We start from the raw sequence: 17,279 nt of genomic DNA, 5'->3' as shown, positions 1-17,279 counted from the left end.
CTCCTTTTCAATGCTCTTCATTTTCAACCAATCAAGCTGTACTTTGTTGATAATTTTGCTATCTGTTGGTTGCTCCTGAGCTCTCTTCTCCTATTTCACAGTTCTTCAAACTGTTTTTAGCTCCTTTTAGAATTCTAGGTATGCCCATGGAGTTCAGACATCAGCAGAAGCTACAGTTTCAGCTTTTGGCTCAGCAGCCAAAAGTTGTTGCCAGTTTAGCTGTGAAAGAATGAAATCTGTATCTTTTTCCTGTGAAGGAAAGGGAGGATGAGTAAGCTGAAGATTGTGGTCTATCCTTGCTGTATACAACCATAACCCTGGAAAAAACATTTTTCTTTCATTCTGCCTTCCCAAAACGAGGTGTGTGTCTTTTATTTTATTTTTTTTTGGGGGGGGGGGTGGGGGGGAGTATGTGTGGTATGTGAGAAAATGCAGTAGCTAGAAATCTCCCATTGCTGGATATCAGTTTTAGCATTAACAACACAGACAGGCTGGCCATTATATTGCTTGGTGTATGCTAGCATTCCCAGTATTGCTCTTAATGATGGTAGTACCACACTGAGGATTTTCCAGGAAAATGCCATTGCAAATACAGCTATCCAATCATATGAACATATATGAACATATGAACATTTTGCTGGCAGCCCTATCAATTTATGCAGAATAGAAATTGCCTTGTATAAAAATGCTAGCCATTAAAAGGTGCAAAATGTTGTGAATGCAAAGTTGTACAATACAGAGCCTGGAAAGAGAAAATGAAACAAAAGATCTAAAGCCCCTGGCCCTGCTTTGCCAGAACAGAAGGTCGTAAGTACAACCTAGAGGCTGTGTTCTTCCCTGGGCAAGGGAAAAGAATACATAAGTTAACAAACAGGCCATGCAAAACAAAAAAGGAGGGTTTTAGTGCCATGATATGAAGAGTGAAGGGACGTATGTAATAAACATGCTTTAAAGAAAAGTCATGTAGGGGATGTTAAGGGGAAGAATGTATGAGGATTAAAATATCTTTGACAAATAGTTTACTTTTTCCATGCAAAACATAAAGTTTTGTTTGCTAATAATATTAAAATTCCTCAGCTTGATGCCTGAAAGCTTCTCTGTGGCTCAAGTTACACATAGTTTCATGTTTATCCCTTCCTTACACATGGTCAGAACTCATCCAGGTGCTACAGGGCTTACCCATAGGAAGTCTTCCCAATAGTACTCCCAGAAATCTCTGTTTCTGACTGGTCTTTCTGTCCTTTTCATTCTGTCTCTATAGGACTTAGAACCCAGCACACAGTGAAAGGCAAGTAGAAGGACTCTGCTTAAATAAGAGGAAGCTGAGAGGTCTGTTCTGCTAAGGTGAGGACTGGATTTGAAAAAAGAGAACTCAACTCTAATCTCAATTTGGCTACTGATTCAACCTGAAAAATTCCTGAGTGAACAGTTTCAACCATATGCACCCAAATAATTTCTCTTGATTGATTCTGTTCTACCATTGTGGGTGATACTTCCAGATCAAAAGGCCTTCCAGTAAGGACACTGTACTTTGCAGCTATAAACATAGGGATTGTTAGGAGCTGAAGCCTTGTCTGTATGCAATTCTTGCACCTGTTTCAACAAAATCAGTTTTAAAATAAGCTTCTTAAAACATATGTTGACTTGTAAAGATATACTTTAAATCAATTAAAATCAATTTAAACACTTAAAAGCCAATTTCAGTCTGTCCATGACTGAGGTTGGCTATACCTATGGGAGTATCCTGTACAAGATGATGATAATGACTTAACTTTTGCAGCACCTATTCCACAGTATCAGACTTCCTAGACAATTTTAGGAGTAAACATTGACAGGGAATGCTTAAAGGGCTGCCATGAGACTACCTAGGAAATTGTTAAGAAGGCAGGGTAGGTTTGCACCCTATAGACTAGCTGTATTTATATTATCTTCCTAGGCAATCCCCTCGCAGTTGAGAATGGTTGTCTTCCATGATTGTCTTATCTGTGCACCTGAAGATGGCTGACAGGGCTGATCTGGGATCAACAAACTCTACTGCAAATCAGACATGTTTCCATGCAGGGTGGTGGTGCCATATTCTTGGTTTGGTCCATGACACACTGTTTCTGCTGCTCCCACTTTTCCATCTCCTGTTGCCATTGTGAGGTTTTAAAGTATTAAGTTCCTTGTAGCAGACTCTTCCTCCATTTGGGGCAGTCCTGCATAATAGTCTTCCATGAGTTGATGTCAACATTGCATTTTTTCAAGCTGGCCTTGAGGATGTTCTTGAAGTGTTTTCTTTGCCCTTCTCTTGACTGAGCTGGGAGAATAAAGCTTACTTTGGGAGTCTGGAATCAGACATCTAGATGACATGGTGTGGAAGGAGAGATCCTGGAAGTGGAAGGAAGCCTGAGATTGATCTGGCTCTCCCACTTACCTCAGGCAGAGCCTGGGATGCTGCCAGGGACCAGAGCATTGTGCCGCACTTCAAGACCCAGTGCTCAATCCAGGTTGGCAGCGGCAGTGCCCAGAGAGGTACTTCCAGCCACAGAGAAGGCAGCTGAGGGAAGACTGCATTGTCACAGTGGAGAAGATGCTGGAGCACTCTCCTGCTTGCATCTGTTGGTTGCAAACATTGGGTGAAGTGCACAAGTGGTGAGCACAGGCAATCAGAGGATTACCAACTACCTCAGGCACCAGGGTGCAGGACATCAATGGACTGACTGAAGCTAGGCACTCAGACTGAAGAGGAACTGGGTAAGAGGGGTGTGGGAGCCTGAATCCATGGTGAGCTGGGCCCAGTGGAAAGGCTTTGCCAGTTTTTTATTTGGTTTTTCTTTGTGATTGTTGGAAGACTGAGAGTAAATTGATAATGGAGCAGCCCCTTAGTATGGTGCCAGACTTGGTAGCCAACATTGGCTTCCAGAGGGTAGAATGAATTGATAGAAGCATTGCTTGAGTACTTTGGAGTTGTTTCTTTTTTATTCTGAATTCATTTTTGAGTGCTCCCCCCCCCCCATGGGACTATTAAAGAAAACAGTTTATCAGGGGAAAATTGACCCCAAAGATAACACAGGGCCAATGGATTAATGTTGGGTTGTGTGGGGACTATTAAAAAGGAATTGATTTGAATACACAGAAGCCTCCTGTCAGTGTACCCCACAACAGAGGAAGAGTCTTTGCTGATCTACAACTCAAGAATCTTCAGCCTCACTAAAGGGCTTCGTCATGCCTAACAGTAAGACTAGATGTAAATTCTGGGCAGCCCAGATAAACCTACCATCAGTAGCCCAAGGGGCCTGCTTATGAGATCAAAATGTCTACTAACATTGGGGAGTGGTAAGGGTGGGGTGTAGGGGAGGAGCCCCATGAAGAAATTCCTCCAACAGGCATTGAGGTATCACCCAGTGGATCTAGCTCCCCAGTAGAAGTGAGATCAAAATCATGGCAGGTGAGAAAACAATATCAGAGCACAGCTGGTGGGTAGGATAGCCTTTCCATATCCTGGTGTCCTTTTGCAGGGAAGACACCAGGTCAGATGGGGTCAAGGCCTTACAGCACCAACCCCTGACACGGGGCTAGCCCAATTAAGTTGATATTGGATAATCATCACCTCAGTACTCATGTTGGTACATCTATCTTCCCACTAGATTTGAAGGTTCTTCTGCAGGTGGTGCTGATGGTACTTCTCCAACAACTTGAGGTATCTCCTGTACGTTGTCCACAACTCAGTTCTGTACAGTAAGGTGGGGATCACAACTGCTTGATAAACCATGAGCTTGGTTTCTGATCTGATATCGTGATCTTTGAACACCCATTTCCTCAGGCATCTGAAGGCAGCACTTGCATACTTGAGGTGATGTTGGATTTCTTCATCCATATCCGATTTCTTTGTTGGTATCGGGCTTCTGTGAGAGATGGCTTTTGAAGTATGGGAAATGCTCACTGTTCTCCAGAGTCTCACCATGAATCTAAATGACTAGAGCTCAAGACTGCTCATGAACAGCTTGTTGATGGAGGACCTTCATCTTCTGAATGTTAAGCATCAGTCCCATTTTCTTGTATGCCTCAGTAAAGACATTGATGATTGCTTGAAGGTCTGCTTCTGAGTGAGCACACACTATAGAATCATCAACATACTGGAGCTCAATGACTAAAGTCCAGTGGTCTTGGTTTTGGCTTGGAGTTAGCCATGGGCGATGGGTATCCTGAGTCAGGGTGGGCACTTCCCCCCAGCGGACAGTCAGTGACTGGGGGGCAGTCCCTCCATGGCTGATCCTGCCAACCGGGGGGAAGTCCTCCTGTGGCCAATCCCACCAACCTGCAAGTGACAGCAGTGTGCCACTAGCACTTCCTGGTGCCCCCACTCCCTGGCCAGCGCTCTCAAGGGGGGCACCACTGCTCTTGCCTGCCCTACCTGCCTGGGAACACTTGCCCTCCCTGCCCAGGAACACTGGCTGACAGGGGGTGCACCAGAGCTCTCAGGGGGTGCACGTGCACCCCCTATGCATCACCACTGGAGTTAGCTGAGGTTAAATAGCTTACCATCCATTTGATAGCTTAGCTCCACTCCAACTGGAAGCTTGTTGGTGTTCAGATGTAGCATCACGGTAAGGAATATTGAGAAGAGTCTTGGAGTGATGATGAAGGCTTGCTTAACTCCCATCTTAACTTCAAAGGGATCTGTGAAAGATCTGTTATTATTGTATAACATATGCAGTCATACACCATCATGGAGCAGGCAAAGAATGGTGATGAATTATGTATATAATATCATTTAGTTGTATATATATTATAATCTTTCATAAGCTGGAGCTCACTTCATCAGATGCTGTAAAAAGATGTGCTCAGAGCTGTACATTACCAAGGAGCTTCTGATGTCCAGAGATTCATGGCGGTATGAAACCAGCCAGCCAGCCTCTTCTTTGTGCTTGTAAGTGAAATATCCATTGGGATATTTAGAGAAAATGACATCATAAACTTGGTGGACATTTCAGCAGAACTTGTCTACTTCCCAAAGATATTTTTTAGGAGGCAAATAAGGCCCAGAGAGATTATGTTAGGTCAAAACTAGCTTACTTTAGCAGCACTTCTGTAGAAAAAATAAGAATGTGCAAAAAAAGCACTTTTCAAAATACTCTGCTAGGCTGTTCAATGAAGTCCTGTTAGTGTTTGTTTAGTTTCAAGTCCTCTACAGAAATATGCAGGTGTACTACCTTGAAACGGTCAGCTTGGCAGCTGCCTCTGTATGGCTCTAGATGTGCTGATATGCTAATTTCAGTAGCTGTTAATGTCCACAAATTTGGAATGAAAGGCAATAATTTTACTTAGAGCTTCTTTCTGGGACAATACCACAGTGTCACAGCTATACTAGCATATGATATACAGATGAAAGCCTAGTGTATTCAGTATGAAGTGTGCATACTTTAATTATAAAATAATATCTACAACTGACATTTTATTTCCTATTTCCTTTGAGGATGAAAGAGAGGATTTAAGTGATTTTACAGTGAACTGTTATTCAACTACTGTAAAAGAACCCTGAAATCTGTCAGATAATCTTTAACTTGGTATAATCCAAATTTCACCTATTGTTACTAGTGTGATTTAATATGAAGGCTCTACATTTTGTTTTTTGGTTGTTTTTTTTTTAAATGGCTCTCATAAGAGAGGTGCTTTTCAAACTTTAAATACACCGATATTTATTTTCAGTCCCTCAGGTTAATTCCTAAGCTTGTTCTTTGTACTGCTCCCCCTCCCCCCCTCCACATTTGAAATTCAAATGTGTTCCTAGTAAGAATACCGCTTTGTAACAGCTATTAAACTGTAAGGCTGAGAAATCCCTGTTTGCTATCAGCTGGAGATTTTCCTACAGGCCTTCAGATATGGTGCTGCTCCCTTCTCAGAGGCTGATAAAGTTCCTTTGTTTAGTACCTAAATGCAGGCCACACTTTTTAAATAAGGAATGAGCTCTGCTGAGCAGAGCACAAAGGCATCCCACTGGAAAAAGTGTCAAGTTCATGTTACTGCCTCTGTGTGCTGGGGATCCCTCTGGGGCATAAAAACTAAATACCTCTGGATGCAACATGGAGAAATTGCCTTGCTCAGTTTAACCAAGGGGGGGAGGGAGAGAAAGCGAGGAGAAGAAAGCCAGATAGGAAAAGCAGCTGAGAGAATGAAGCTGGTGCAGCCTTAAAAGCAAAGCCAGTGTCTTACCACTCCTCTACCCACATTGCTTCTGAATAATGCATGGGTGTAATGGGGAGTAAAGTTCTTGCAGCTCTAGGATGCTGAAGGAGGAGGCTCCAGTGGTGTTGGCTAGGTAGGGGCTGCAATGCTGCTCTGGCCTCCAATACCAGGGGCTTGAGTGCCATCAGTTACCTGTGAATACCAGTCTCTTCCCAGAAAACGCTGCTTGCTGGGAGGGAGTGTGGGTCTTCAAAGGCATGGTGCAAACCCTTGCCTTGGCCCCTGGTTATCCAGAGAGGCTCACTCCCAGCGATGCGGGGATCTGTCTCCAGCTGACAGATCAAGAGCCAAGCACTGGCCGGTTGCTGGGGACCCCGCTTGCTCCTCCCTGCTGCATTGTGACTTCAAGCCCCTGGGAATGTGCAAGCTCAAGGGTTCCACAGGCCTGACGCATTCCCTGGGGGTCTGAACTGGGGTGGGGGGTTGGCTCTCCACCTTGATGGGTGTCCAGCTTTCTGGGTAGTAGCGGTGGGTGAATGTTTAAGGTTGACTTTTTCCAAGGCAGCATGCACTGATCAGCACAGATCTCTGGCCTGTTGGGGTGATCTGCCTGAGGATCTGCCAGTCTTTCTCTCAAACCTTTCTTCTAGCATTCGTTTTGACTGTTTTTTACTGTTCAGGAGAGACATTTAAATCCAGAGCTATGGTAAGCACTAACGATTTTGCTGACTATTACTGTTTCATTGTTTTCTTGGATTGCCCCTTCTGTCTGCATTCATCTCTTGTCTCCTGTCTTACACCTAGATTGTAAACCCTGGTGGAGTTTACTTTCTGTGATTATGCAGCATATGCTACAGTGGAGTTGGGTCCGTAACTAGGATTCCTCAGCACTACAGTAATACAATTAATACTACAGTAATTATATTCAAAGATGATGCATCATGACTTCAGTCTATCCACTATAAATTTACAGTTTTAGCATGATACTTGCCAACATATTTGCAGACCAGATATGTGGTGAGTTTGTAAGTTTATACCAGTAATTGGACCAGGGCTTAATAAACTGAAAGCTGAAAAAAGAAACCACAAAAGAAAGCACTATATATATATATATATATATATATATATATATATATACACACACACACACTGTGGTTAGTCTCTGAGGTGCAAATTTACCTTGCCTTCTACTTGACTTCAGACTAACACAACTAATTATGTCTCTCATTTCCATACATAGCTTTCTGTTTTTGACTTCACACTAACAAAACAAGGCAAGCTAAGGTGTTCAGTTTAATTCCAGTTTCCACTTGCTTGTCTAATGAATGCAGAATTTATTTTATCTTTTGCCAATTGATCATTCTTTTTTGCTTTCTTAGACACCTTTTATAGGGAAGTAGTTAGTCATGTTAACCTGAAGTTAAGCAGAAGGCAGGGCAGTGTGGTGCCTTATAGACTTAACTTGTTCAAAGAGGCATGAGCTTTCATAGGCTATAGCCTACTTAATCAGGTGCTTCATAGCCTACATTTACAGATACTTTCAACTCAAGATGGCTGATGCTCTAAATCCAGGGTAACTGGATTGAAAAGAACCAGGAAGTGGAGTGGAGTGGAGTTATACGTGCATGTGATGTTTTTACTTTGCTTGGTAACCCTGAGTTTTACTTGGTCTGGTTTGCAGTTTGGATACAACTTAAAAACTTCTAGTTTAGTACACAGGAAGAGGAAAACCAAGCACATGAGGATGCAGCTGCAGATAAAGAAATATCTTTAGGCAGATGGACAGCAGTATGAGTACTAAAGTACTAATACTGATGAGTAGGGGCCTACCTCACTTGCAGCAAGAGAAAGCAATTTTTGTGGCTTGGTCAAGGTGCAAAGAGCCAATTTCAGAGTAATTTTGTGGCAGCCTTGCCTCTCAGCACTAATTGGCAGAAAGGCCCCATCCCTTAGCACTGATTGGTGGAGAAGTGCTGGGTAAAGCAGAGATGAGAGGCAACTGCCATTTTGATTGCTGGCTGCCCTCAGTGTTGATTGGTGGAGAGGCACGAGGGACCAGCTGCCATCTTGATCGCTGCTCTTCATGTCACCCCACTAGCCAGCACAATTCCTCTTGGACAGGCTGTGAGGCTGGGCTGCAGTGGCAGCAAGGACTCCTGGCTCCCACTAGAGAGCCAGCATTTTGTTTTTATTACGGTCTTTTTTTTTTTTTTTGTGGTTGATTTCCTGGGAAATCGTGGTTAATACCATTTTTCATGGTTATTTCAGAAACTGCCATTTTTGCGAAACTGCAATTTAAGTAGGTCCCTAGTGATAAGAGCTATAGTTGGGGAAGTGATGCAGTTAGGAAAGGGACAGTGCCAGATCTCATTGGGGAACTGAATATGGCCAGCAGGAATCAGCTAAAAGTTTTTACAAGAATGTTAAAAAAAAAAAGGAACACAATGGACGAACTAGCAATACAGTATATTATAGAGGTACAAGAAGTATCATGGAATACAATTGTGACTAGAACACAGGTGCTGGAGAGTATGCAGTGTTCAGGAAAGAGAAATAACGGGAAAGTGTAAGGAGGAGAAGAAGACAGTGCTGATATTGCCCAAGAGCCGACAGGAGCAGGTGAAGGAAAAGAGAGCTCCCCTGGAGTTGTGTTTCCAGAGCTGCTGCTCCATAAAGCTAGAGCAGCCCTGGAAAGAGGGAGAGACAGAGAACGACCCAGGTAAAGATAAGGAGAGTGATGCTGCACATTGAGGAACCCAGGAAGACAGGTGGGAGGGCTGTGGCTGTGGTGATCCAGCAGCCAGCTGGCTGAGGGACTCAGAAGAATTATTCTAAGCTGGGAGACATGGGCTGAAGAAGCGTCGCAGGGAACATGGTGCAGGAGCTGGGACAACTTCAAAGAGAGTGCGAGCTAGTCAGGAGAATTTGGTTGAGCCCCTTTGGAAACAAGTAAGTTGTCTAGTGGTGTTTAAAATTCAACCCTCCCGATAGAAACCCTTTTACATCAAGATGTGGCAGGCAAGAGTTGGGATCACTACTGAGATAACCCCATAATTGATTTTTTTGTTACTTAAGACCTAATCTTGAAGGCTGTGGCTAACTATACCTTCCAAAAATATTGACAACCTCACAGAAAGGTGGTGAAATAGTAGTGTACATTAATGATGTGATAGTAAAGAAATAAGAAGAAATAAAACCAATTCTTTTGAGTCAGAGTCTTTTGAATGAATTAAGGGAAAGATAGCAACAAAGACTCCTCTGGAGTATTGAATGGAGTCTGCTATAGACCTCCAGGGTTGATTATGAATAGAGACAGAGATTTCTGCCTCTGATCTCTGTTATGAGACAGATAAATGCTACCATGAAATGTGTTATTATGGATGACATTAACTTCCCAGATGCAGATCAGAGAACAAATGCTGCAAAAATTGGTAGAGCATGGTTTTTCTGGCATTGATAGCTGACAGATTGCTTAACCAAATACTTGATAAATCAAAAAGTAGTGATCCTCTTTTAGATTTGGTTTTAAAAGTAGTAAGGGCATTAGCAAAGAGCTGGTTGTAGAAAATAATCTGGAATGTAAGGATCATGTTTAGATTCAATTTAAATCAAATGGAAGAATAAACTAAAGTATGCCTGCAGCTGAAGTTACTGATTCTAAAAAAGGCAAACTGAGAAATTAAAGGAACTAGTTAGTCAAGTCAACTGGACTGAGCAGTTCAAGGGCTTGAATGTGAGAAAGACTTGGAATTTCTTAAATGAAAAGTTGTAAAAGCATTTTGAATTGGTATCTCAAGCAAGGGAAACAACATATAGGGAAGGGATTCATAGCCACCTGGATGAACAACCACCTCAAAAATTATATCAGGCATAAGCAGGGAGCATACAAGGAATGGAAAAAAAGTTTGATCTGCAAAGAAAGTTAAATATCAGAGAAGAGATAAGGAAGAATACAGATAAAGTGAGAAATGACAAAAGTCAATATAAGTTAGACTTTGCATGGAAAATTAAATAACAAAAGATTTCATAGTTTCATAGTAGCTGGGGTCAGGAGGGACCTGAACAGATCATCTAGCCTGACCCCCTGCCGCAGGCAGGAATGAATGATGGGGTCACAAGACCCCAGACAGGTGATCGTCCAACCTCCTCTTGAATTCGCCCAAGGTAGGGGCGAGGACCACCTCCCTGGGAAGGTGGTTCCAGATTTTGGCCATCCTAACTGTAAAATATTGCCTTCTGATCTCCAACCTAAACCTATTCATCATCAGCTTATGACCATTGTTCCTCGTCACCCCAGGTGGTGCTGGGGAGAAAAGAGCTCTGCCTATTTGCTGTTGATCCCCCCCTGTTCTTCAGCCATATAAATAAAAAGAGAACAAGGAAAGAAATAGGGTGTATATGACATGAGGCTAGGCCAATCTTTAAGAATAATCCATGTATGGATCAAAAAATAAATGAATACTTTGCTTCATTTTTCAATAAGGGTGATGATGTTGGATGTGGAGGTTAAGACAGGAGCTGAAAAAAAAAATCAGGGTATGAAAACAGAAATCACTACATCCAGTCTGGAAGAAAACTCAAAAGAGTTCAATGTACTCAAATTTGATGGATTAGGCAATCTCCATCTGAGAATTGTGAAGGAACCAAAATATGAAATCAGAGGTCTTGTGAGTAGGATTTTAATAAATAAAGTTAATATTAAGTCAGGTGCAGCAGCATATGATTGGAAAAACACACATACAGTACCGATGGTCTTAGTTAATTCAAGTGTTGATAGTCCTCTGCTCCTTCCCACAATCCTCAGTAGACTGCCAGACTCTCCAATCAGCATAAGGAAGTATTCACAGTTATTAAAACCTACATGCTGCTGTCTCCACTCTGCTATAGCTACATGCATTCTGTGTGATTTTCTTAGCAAGGTATACCACTGCCTTTTCAGGGTGACAAGCCTCTAGTAAAATACTCTTCACTGTCGTGTGTCTGTGTTTGCTTCCTGTTGATAAGATGAGAGTTGCAATAATGCCAGCTACTGTAATAGGTCATCCTCTTGAGTTGGATCCATGCCTTGTCACCAGTTGGAACAGAAGCCATGATCAGAAATCCAGAGCATGCCAAGCTGGGAGTTGTTTACTTTAGTAAGCTGATGAGCTAAGAACACTTCTGCAGAGAGGCCAGGGAAAGATGGATACATTTTCCTTCTTTGAAACAACTCCTAGAATAATTCTGTTTAGTGCAGTATTGACAACCAGGGTTGGATAGTCCCCTCAGAACTCCTCACATCTCATGCCATTGAGGGCACATCAACTTAAGTTTGGTTTTATGGTATGAAGACTCAAACACTGGTCCCCAAACCCAAATTAAATCTGTAATGAAGTCATAACCTCTGAGGCCCAGGACTGACTAATGCAATAGCCCTGTGTAATTTGCATCATTTTTGTGTAATAATGCAAATTATATCTGCACCAGGAATGGGAAGACATCCAACCAACTATCCCAGAGTAGCTTGCACAATAGGTAGTTTTTATCATGCCTAGCTAGGCAGAAGAGACACAGGTAATAACAGTCTGTATGCCTTTAATAAACTATTGTTTTGGGAAGACAGCAGAGAGATGAAACCCAAACAAGTAAAATTTGCACTGGATTGGGTGGTTACCTCATTTTATGGATTTGTGTCACTTGTCCTGGTTATCTTCTGATTATGCTACCGTAAACCCTTCAGGCCTGAGCACATCCCAGTAAGGCTAGAATAGAAATGATGATCACTGGGCACGTCTACATGAGCCGCTTGCATAACCAAGTACTAAATGACTGAATAGTAGCTGGCGTTACTGTGCAGTAGTGTCCCGGCACGGTTGCTTAGTGACGCTTACTGCACAGTAGCTCATTACTACTGCGCAGTAAGTGTCACTAGGCAACCATGCTGGGATGCTACTGTGCGGTAACACCAGTTACCATGTAAAGAGCTACTGCACAGTAAGCTACTGCACAGTAAGCGTCTTGTGTAGATGCAGCCACTGAGTACTAGAGGAGTAGTTTTGATTATTATTTTCAGAGTCCAGTCCTATCTGCAGTGTATTGGATATTGTTTTGCATCACTGGTTGTTAGAGCAGGGATATTTGTCTTTTGTACATGATAGCTGGCAAATGTTGACATTTGAGTAGGAACTGAGCTGTTGGGAGTCTACATTGGGCCACTAAGAGTTACCTGCTCAATAGACCTTTTTCCTGTCTCCTTCCTCCCAAGGCTATTTAATTTTCTACCTCTATTCCCTCATTCTCTTGACTTGTCACGCCCACTACACCATCCTCTTGATCCATTCAGTTGGACTGTTCTGTGGTCTGGCATGCAGTCATCTAAGATGCACCAAATCCAAGTCTTCCATGTTCAGATATCTGATGCACCCTGGCTTAGTTTTGCACACTCATGGGCTTAACTGAGACCTAACATCCCAGAGCCCAGAGGTCAGGCCCATCCTTAAGGCCTTGCCTACACAGAATAGATGTACCACTTTAATATGCCAAAGTAGTTCAAGTAATATTACTTTTCCTACAATAGATATGTTTACACTGGAATAGCATAACCTCACACAAGAAAGGGAATAAACAATGGTCACATTCAGACATGTATATCCTCATGGGATCTACTTAATAGATTGTACCAGTGTAACTGTATTCGTAAAAATCACACTGCTACCTGACTTAGTTATACCAGCACTAAATATGGGTGGACCAGATCAAATAAGTAAGGTTACTTCAAGGAATAAGTGAATGGCATGCGTTGGTGGGCTACAGATTAGAATAGGTCAAACAATTTCAAAGCAAAAGGGTTTTTTTTTTGCAAAAAATCCATTCAGTTTTTGTATCAGCTCCATAACAAATGGAATAGCTTCTGCAAGCCTTCTACAACTATGTTGCTTGCTTTCCAGCTGCCAGTTGTCCACCTCGGAGGCAGAGGGCACAGGCAGCACTGCAGCTGCAACACACACATGGTTTTTTACATCTGCTATATCAGAGAAAATCTTATCAGTTGTCTCATCAGTTTTAAACTGGAACACATTTCCAAATGAATGACAGTGACAGTCAGATATGTCTGTACAAGAAAGTATGAGGTTGTTGTCCATATTTTAGAGAAAAAAGCAAACTGGATAATGTTGGGCCCTGTATTGTTTTTTTGGTATGTGTTGAAGGTAGAAATTAATGATTCTTGATGGATATTATACTATTAAAGGTGATGCAAAGCTGGCATGGTGTGTTGAAGATTTTTGCCTTGAACTGGGGGTGCCAAAGATACAGCCCACAGGCCAGATCCAACCTGTGGAGCCACATCAGTACTAGCCCTCAGTACTCAGTACTAGCTCTGTTTGAGGCCAGTTTAGCACCCCTCCTCACCTCATCTTGCCTGATCCAGTGCCTGTGGCCTGTGGACAAGCCAGAGCAGGCACTGTGGGTGCTAGATCTGGCATGTGGTGGGGAGGGGCTCCATGGGTGCCCCACATGCTGGATCCAGTTCCTGCTTTGGACCAGCCAGTTAAACACCACTGGATCTGGCATATGGAATGGAGGGTCTTTGGGGGCTGTGGGCCTGATCTGCCCCAAAAGGGTGGCCCCACACCATTCACCTGGCCCATGGACCAGTCCCAGGCCACACATCTGGCCTGCAGGGCCAGATGAGTTTGACACTCTGCCTTAAGTTGTTCTTTTCACACTTTCAAGATTTGGAGAGTATGGGTCATATCATAATGCTACCTTGACTATATATATATATGTATATATATACATATCTATCTATCTATTTATCTATCTATCTAGAGAGAGAGATTGTCAAATTCAGCACTAATTACAAGGCTGAATTTGGCTAATTTGGAAATGGTCCATGGATCCCTCTGGGTATGTTTTCACTGCAGAAGTAACTTGAACTATCTACACTTGAACTGCATCTCTCAAGTTAGTCTAGCTCAGATTATGTGCATTTACCTCTGCATTGCACAAACACTTCTGCAGGCAGAATCCTAGTTGCCTGGATGGGGCATGAGTTAGGGGCAATGCTTGAGCTATAACTCAAGTCAATTTTGTAGTAGAGACAAGCCCTTGGGTTAAGAGGAAAGTTTTCATCTAATGGAAAGTTATGATTTATTATTGGAGAAATCTCTAGCATGCAAAAGATTTTAATGGAGGAACCAGAGCAATTTCTAAAAGTCCTCAGAAGGGATCATCATGGAAAGTCTTTTGCTGTACTTTTAATTTTTATGTTATTGGTTCCTTAAGTGTTTGAGAGATGCCACTAGGGTGATACGTAGGCACAGCAGACTAATGATGTGAGATCGAAACCCTCTAGGAAGTGGAGGAGGACATATTGGCTGTAACTCCATAGGTTTGTTACAGTATTGCACCAATATGCATCTGCAGCACAGCTTGAGTGAAATGGATCCATAGATGAGTGTGGAGAGGAAGTCAGGGGCCTAGTTCTGACATCTGATATGCATCAGGCAGCAGGCATTTCTGATGATTTTGCACATGATGATTCTGCATGATGAGGGGGTCTAGGGAGTGAGTTCTGAACATCTCAGCAGCATTATACAAAATACTTTTGACAGTAGGATAAATCCAGCTGAATAAAAAGGACATTGTCATTGTGTCAGAAAATGTAATCATTTGGGTGCTTTCTTCATGTATTCTGGCATTAACCAGCTGATACCCAAACTTCTTGAGGCATCTGACGTTATCGCTGCTGTAGCTCTGAAAGTTCGTGCACATTCTTTGTTGGCATAAGGAGCTCCAAACAAGTCCCTCTTGTGCTTTTCCACAGAGAAATCTTAATGCAAATCAGACCTGGTCTTGAGATAGAAATAAACTTTATTTCAGTCTGTGGCACACATAGGCTAACACTACCATGAGTGGGAGGAGGAGGTGTCAGGGCCCTGTTACAGTTTTTTTCTCCTCCCCTCTGTTTCACTTCATTCCTGCACATACCAGTGAGCACTTTGGCAGTTGAGGATATTTGTCTTATTTTTCTCACCCTTCACAAAAGCTGTCCTCTGCTTAACATGCACATTCTTTTCTTCAGAACTGTTTTCCTCCTCCATAGGCTTCTGCAGCTGGCTGAATGCCAAACAGTAGGGTTAGCTCCATGAAAAAGCTTCAGTCATAGACAGGCTGTCTTACAATTTCTTTCTTGTATTCAAAATGCAGATGGATGTTATTACAAAGATTTTTATTTAGAGAATGCACAGATTGTCTACAAGACTGAGATTAATACTTGGGACTTATATGGTGTTTTAAATCCTTAGATTCTTTACAAACATTGAACAGAACCCTTGTGAAATGAATGAGTCTAAGGGCATTTTTTTATACTAATTTTAAAGACAGGCATTGAATGACGTATCCGAGGACACCTCACACAGCAAGTTGTGATCAGGGTTCTTGGCAACCCACTATCAATCTTATATCATAACTTGCTGTCAAAAATTGGTAGCACTTCACCTTTCCAGAACATTTTTCCACGTGAAAAGATTTTTCATGTGATTTCTGCCCTAAAAATGAAAATGCATTCCAGGTTAGAGCTATCCAGAATAAATGTCAGGCATTTCTAAAACTCAGAGGGCTAAACCTTCTGCTTCACAAGATGGAAAATTTGAACCTTTGTGCCAGTGTGGGGAGTAGGGGAAGTAGAAAGAGAATCCACCTGTTTGAATGACAGGCTACATTGAGAGAACAGTTTGTCTATACATCAACATGTTGCTGTTTTAATCATACCAGTAGATTTTAAGTGACAAAGAAACCTCTGGTGTGAACTTGGGTATTTCAGTATAAAGTATTTATATAGTTTACTCTGGTCAGGAAGCAGAAATAAGACATACTCGTGTAAGGCACTCTGTTCAAAGTAGAGCTTTTATGGATATACCTATTTCACCAAAAGATCATACTATTGACTGGCATGGTTTTGCTGATAAAAGTTTTATGTACAGAGCTACACACAACACTAACTGGGGCAGGGGCTATTCTGTGAAGTACTGTTTCTAAGTCAGGTCTTCAAGCCAATGGAAGATATTTATTAATCAGTTTTAAGGCTCTTTGTATTTACTCTTGGCCATCTCTTAAAGAAAGCAGGAGTCCACAGTCGGTTGCATGTACAAATAAGTGGAGAAAACTGCGTTAGAGACTAGGTATAGTGGCCTTGGGCCAAGAGAATTTGCTAAGAAGGTTAGCAAACCTTCTTAGCATGGAGGTGAACATGAATGTGGCAGTAGTGAATGACTGATGAGAATATCACAACAGGGACTTGCTTTTCTGACATGCAAATTCTTTCTTTTTTTCTCTACAGTGAAGCTGGAAATGCCTTATCTAATTCAGTTTCTGAGAAGAGCAAGTTGAGATATTGTCAGCAAATAATTTCTTTTCATTCCATTTCCCCCTGTTTTTATTAAACTTTCTTTTTGTTAAGATTACTATTGTATGGGTTATTTCATGAAGACCATTCAAGAAGAAGAGAAACCTAAGAAGTGCAGAAGATTAACGAATCTCCAGAACCTATACCCTACCCAATGGACCCATGTTATGCCCCATACATTTTGATTGCTTCTCCTTTGTCACTTGGGGAAGCAAACATGACTGCTAGCTTTTAATTTGGAGAAAAGGGAAGTGTCAGTATTTGATCTGTTTGACTTTCATTATGCACAGTCACAGATGGAATGGAAATGATGAGCAGACAAGTTCATAAAAATGATTGTACGGGAAATTACAGCTGGAACAAGTTACCACATCTCTATGGATCCCACATCTACAGTCTTACTTTATAAGAGCATAAATACGTGAATCAGAGCCAATGAAACAGTTTTTGTTGCTTAGTCCTTTAAGAAAATACAAGACCCTGGAAAATACTGTAGCGTTTCTTGAAAGTTTAAGAATAAATATCTTGAATAGGAAGTTGGTCTAACTTTCTTTTGTTCTACCTAGAGCCACAAAATTATCAAAGGGTTGGGCGATAAAGTAATTTACTGTATGCTTATTACAAAATCATGATGTGTTTGGCCAACTTCATCTTAAAGCTATTTTAAAATTGATTCTGCATTTATACTTCTTTTAAAATGCATGAAATAGAATGGCAAATCTAT

At 41.9% G+C, this 17,279-nt stretch overlaps 1 protein-coding gene and 1 long non-coding RNA gene across 6 annotated transcripts in view; one reads left to right on the top strand and one right to left on the bottom strand.

Annotated features, from left to right (window-relative positions):
- SPMIP2 (sperm microtubule inner protein 2) overlaps positions 1-6,546 on the bottom strand; it is a 72,559-nt gene extending 66,013 nt beyond the window's left edge. For 2 of the 5 annotated variants that reach the window (XR_009459808.1, XM_059721933.1), the window contains exon 1: positions 4,525-4,689. Coding sequence is in view for 4 of the 5 variants with exons in the window: in XM_059721933.1 (XP_059577916.1) it covers positions 4,525-4,645 (121 nt within the window). In the remaining variant the exon portion in view is untranslated. Of the gene's footprint in view, positions 1-4,524; positions 4,690-6,360 lie in introns of those variants that run through there. The other 3 variants (XM_019481447.2, XM_059721931.1, XM_059721932.1) reach the window with 2 other exon arrangements.
- LOC132248572 (uncharacterized) lies at positions 210-17,279 on the top strand. Its single transcript, XR_009459809.1, has 3 exons — positions 210-360; positions 1,262-1,344; positions 16,490-17,279. It is a non-coding gene; the product is annotated as an uncharacterized LOC132248572 (long non-coding RNA).

Source organism: Alligator mississippiensis, chromosome 2 (assembly GCF_030867095.1).
Source record: "Alligator mississippiensis isolate rAllMis1 chromosome 2, rAllMis1, whole genome shotgun sequence".
NCBI classification, from domain to species: Eukaryota; Metazoa; Chordata; order Crocodylia; family Alligatoridae; genus Alligator; species Alligator mississippiensis.
The sequence above is the reverse complement of the archived record's forward strand: the minus strand, read 5'-3'. Positions and strand labels throughout refer to the sequence as shown.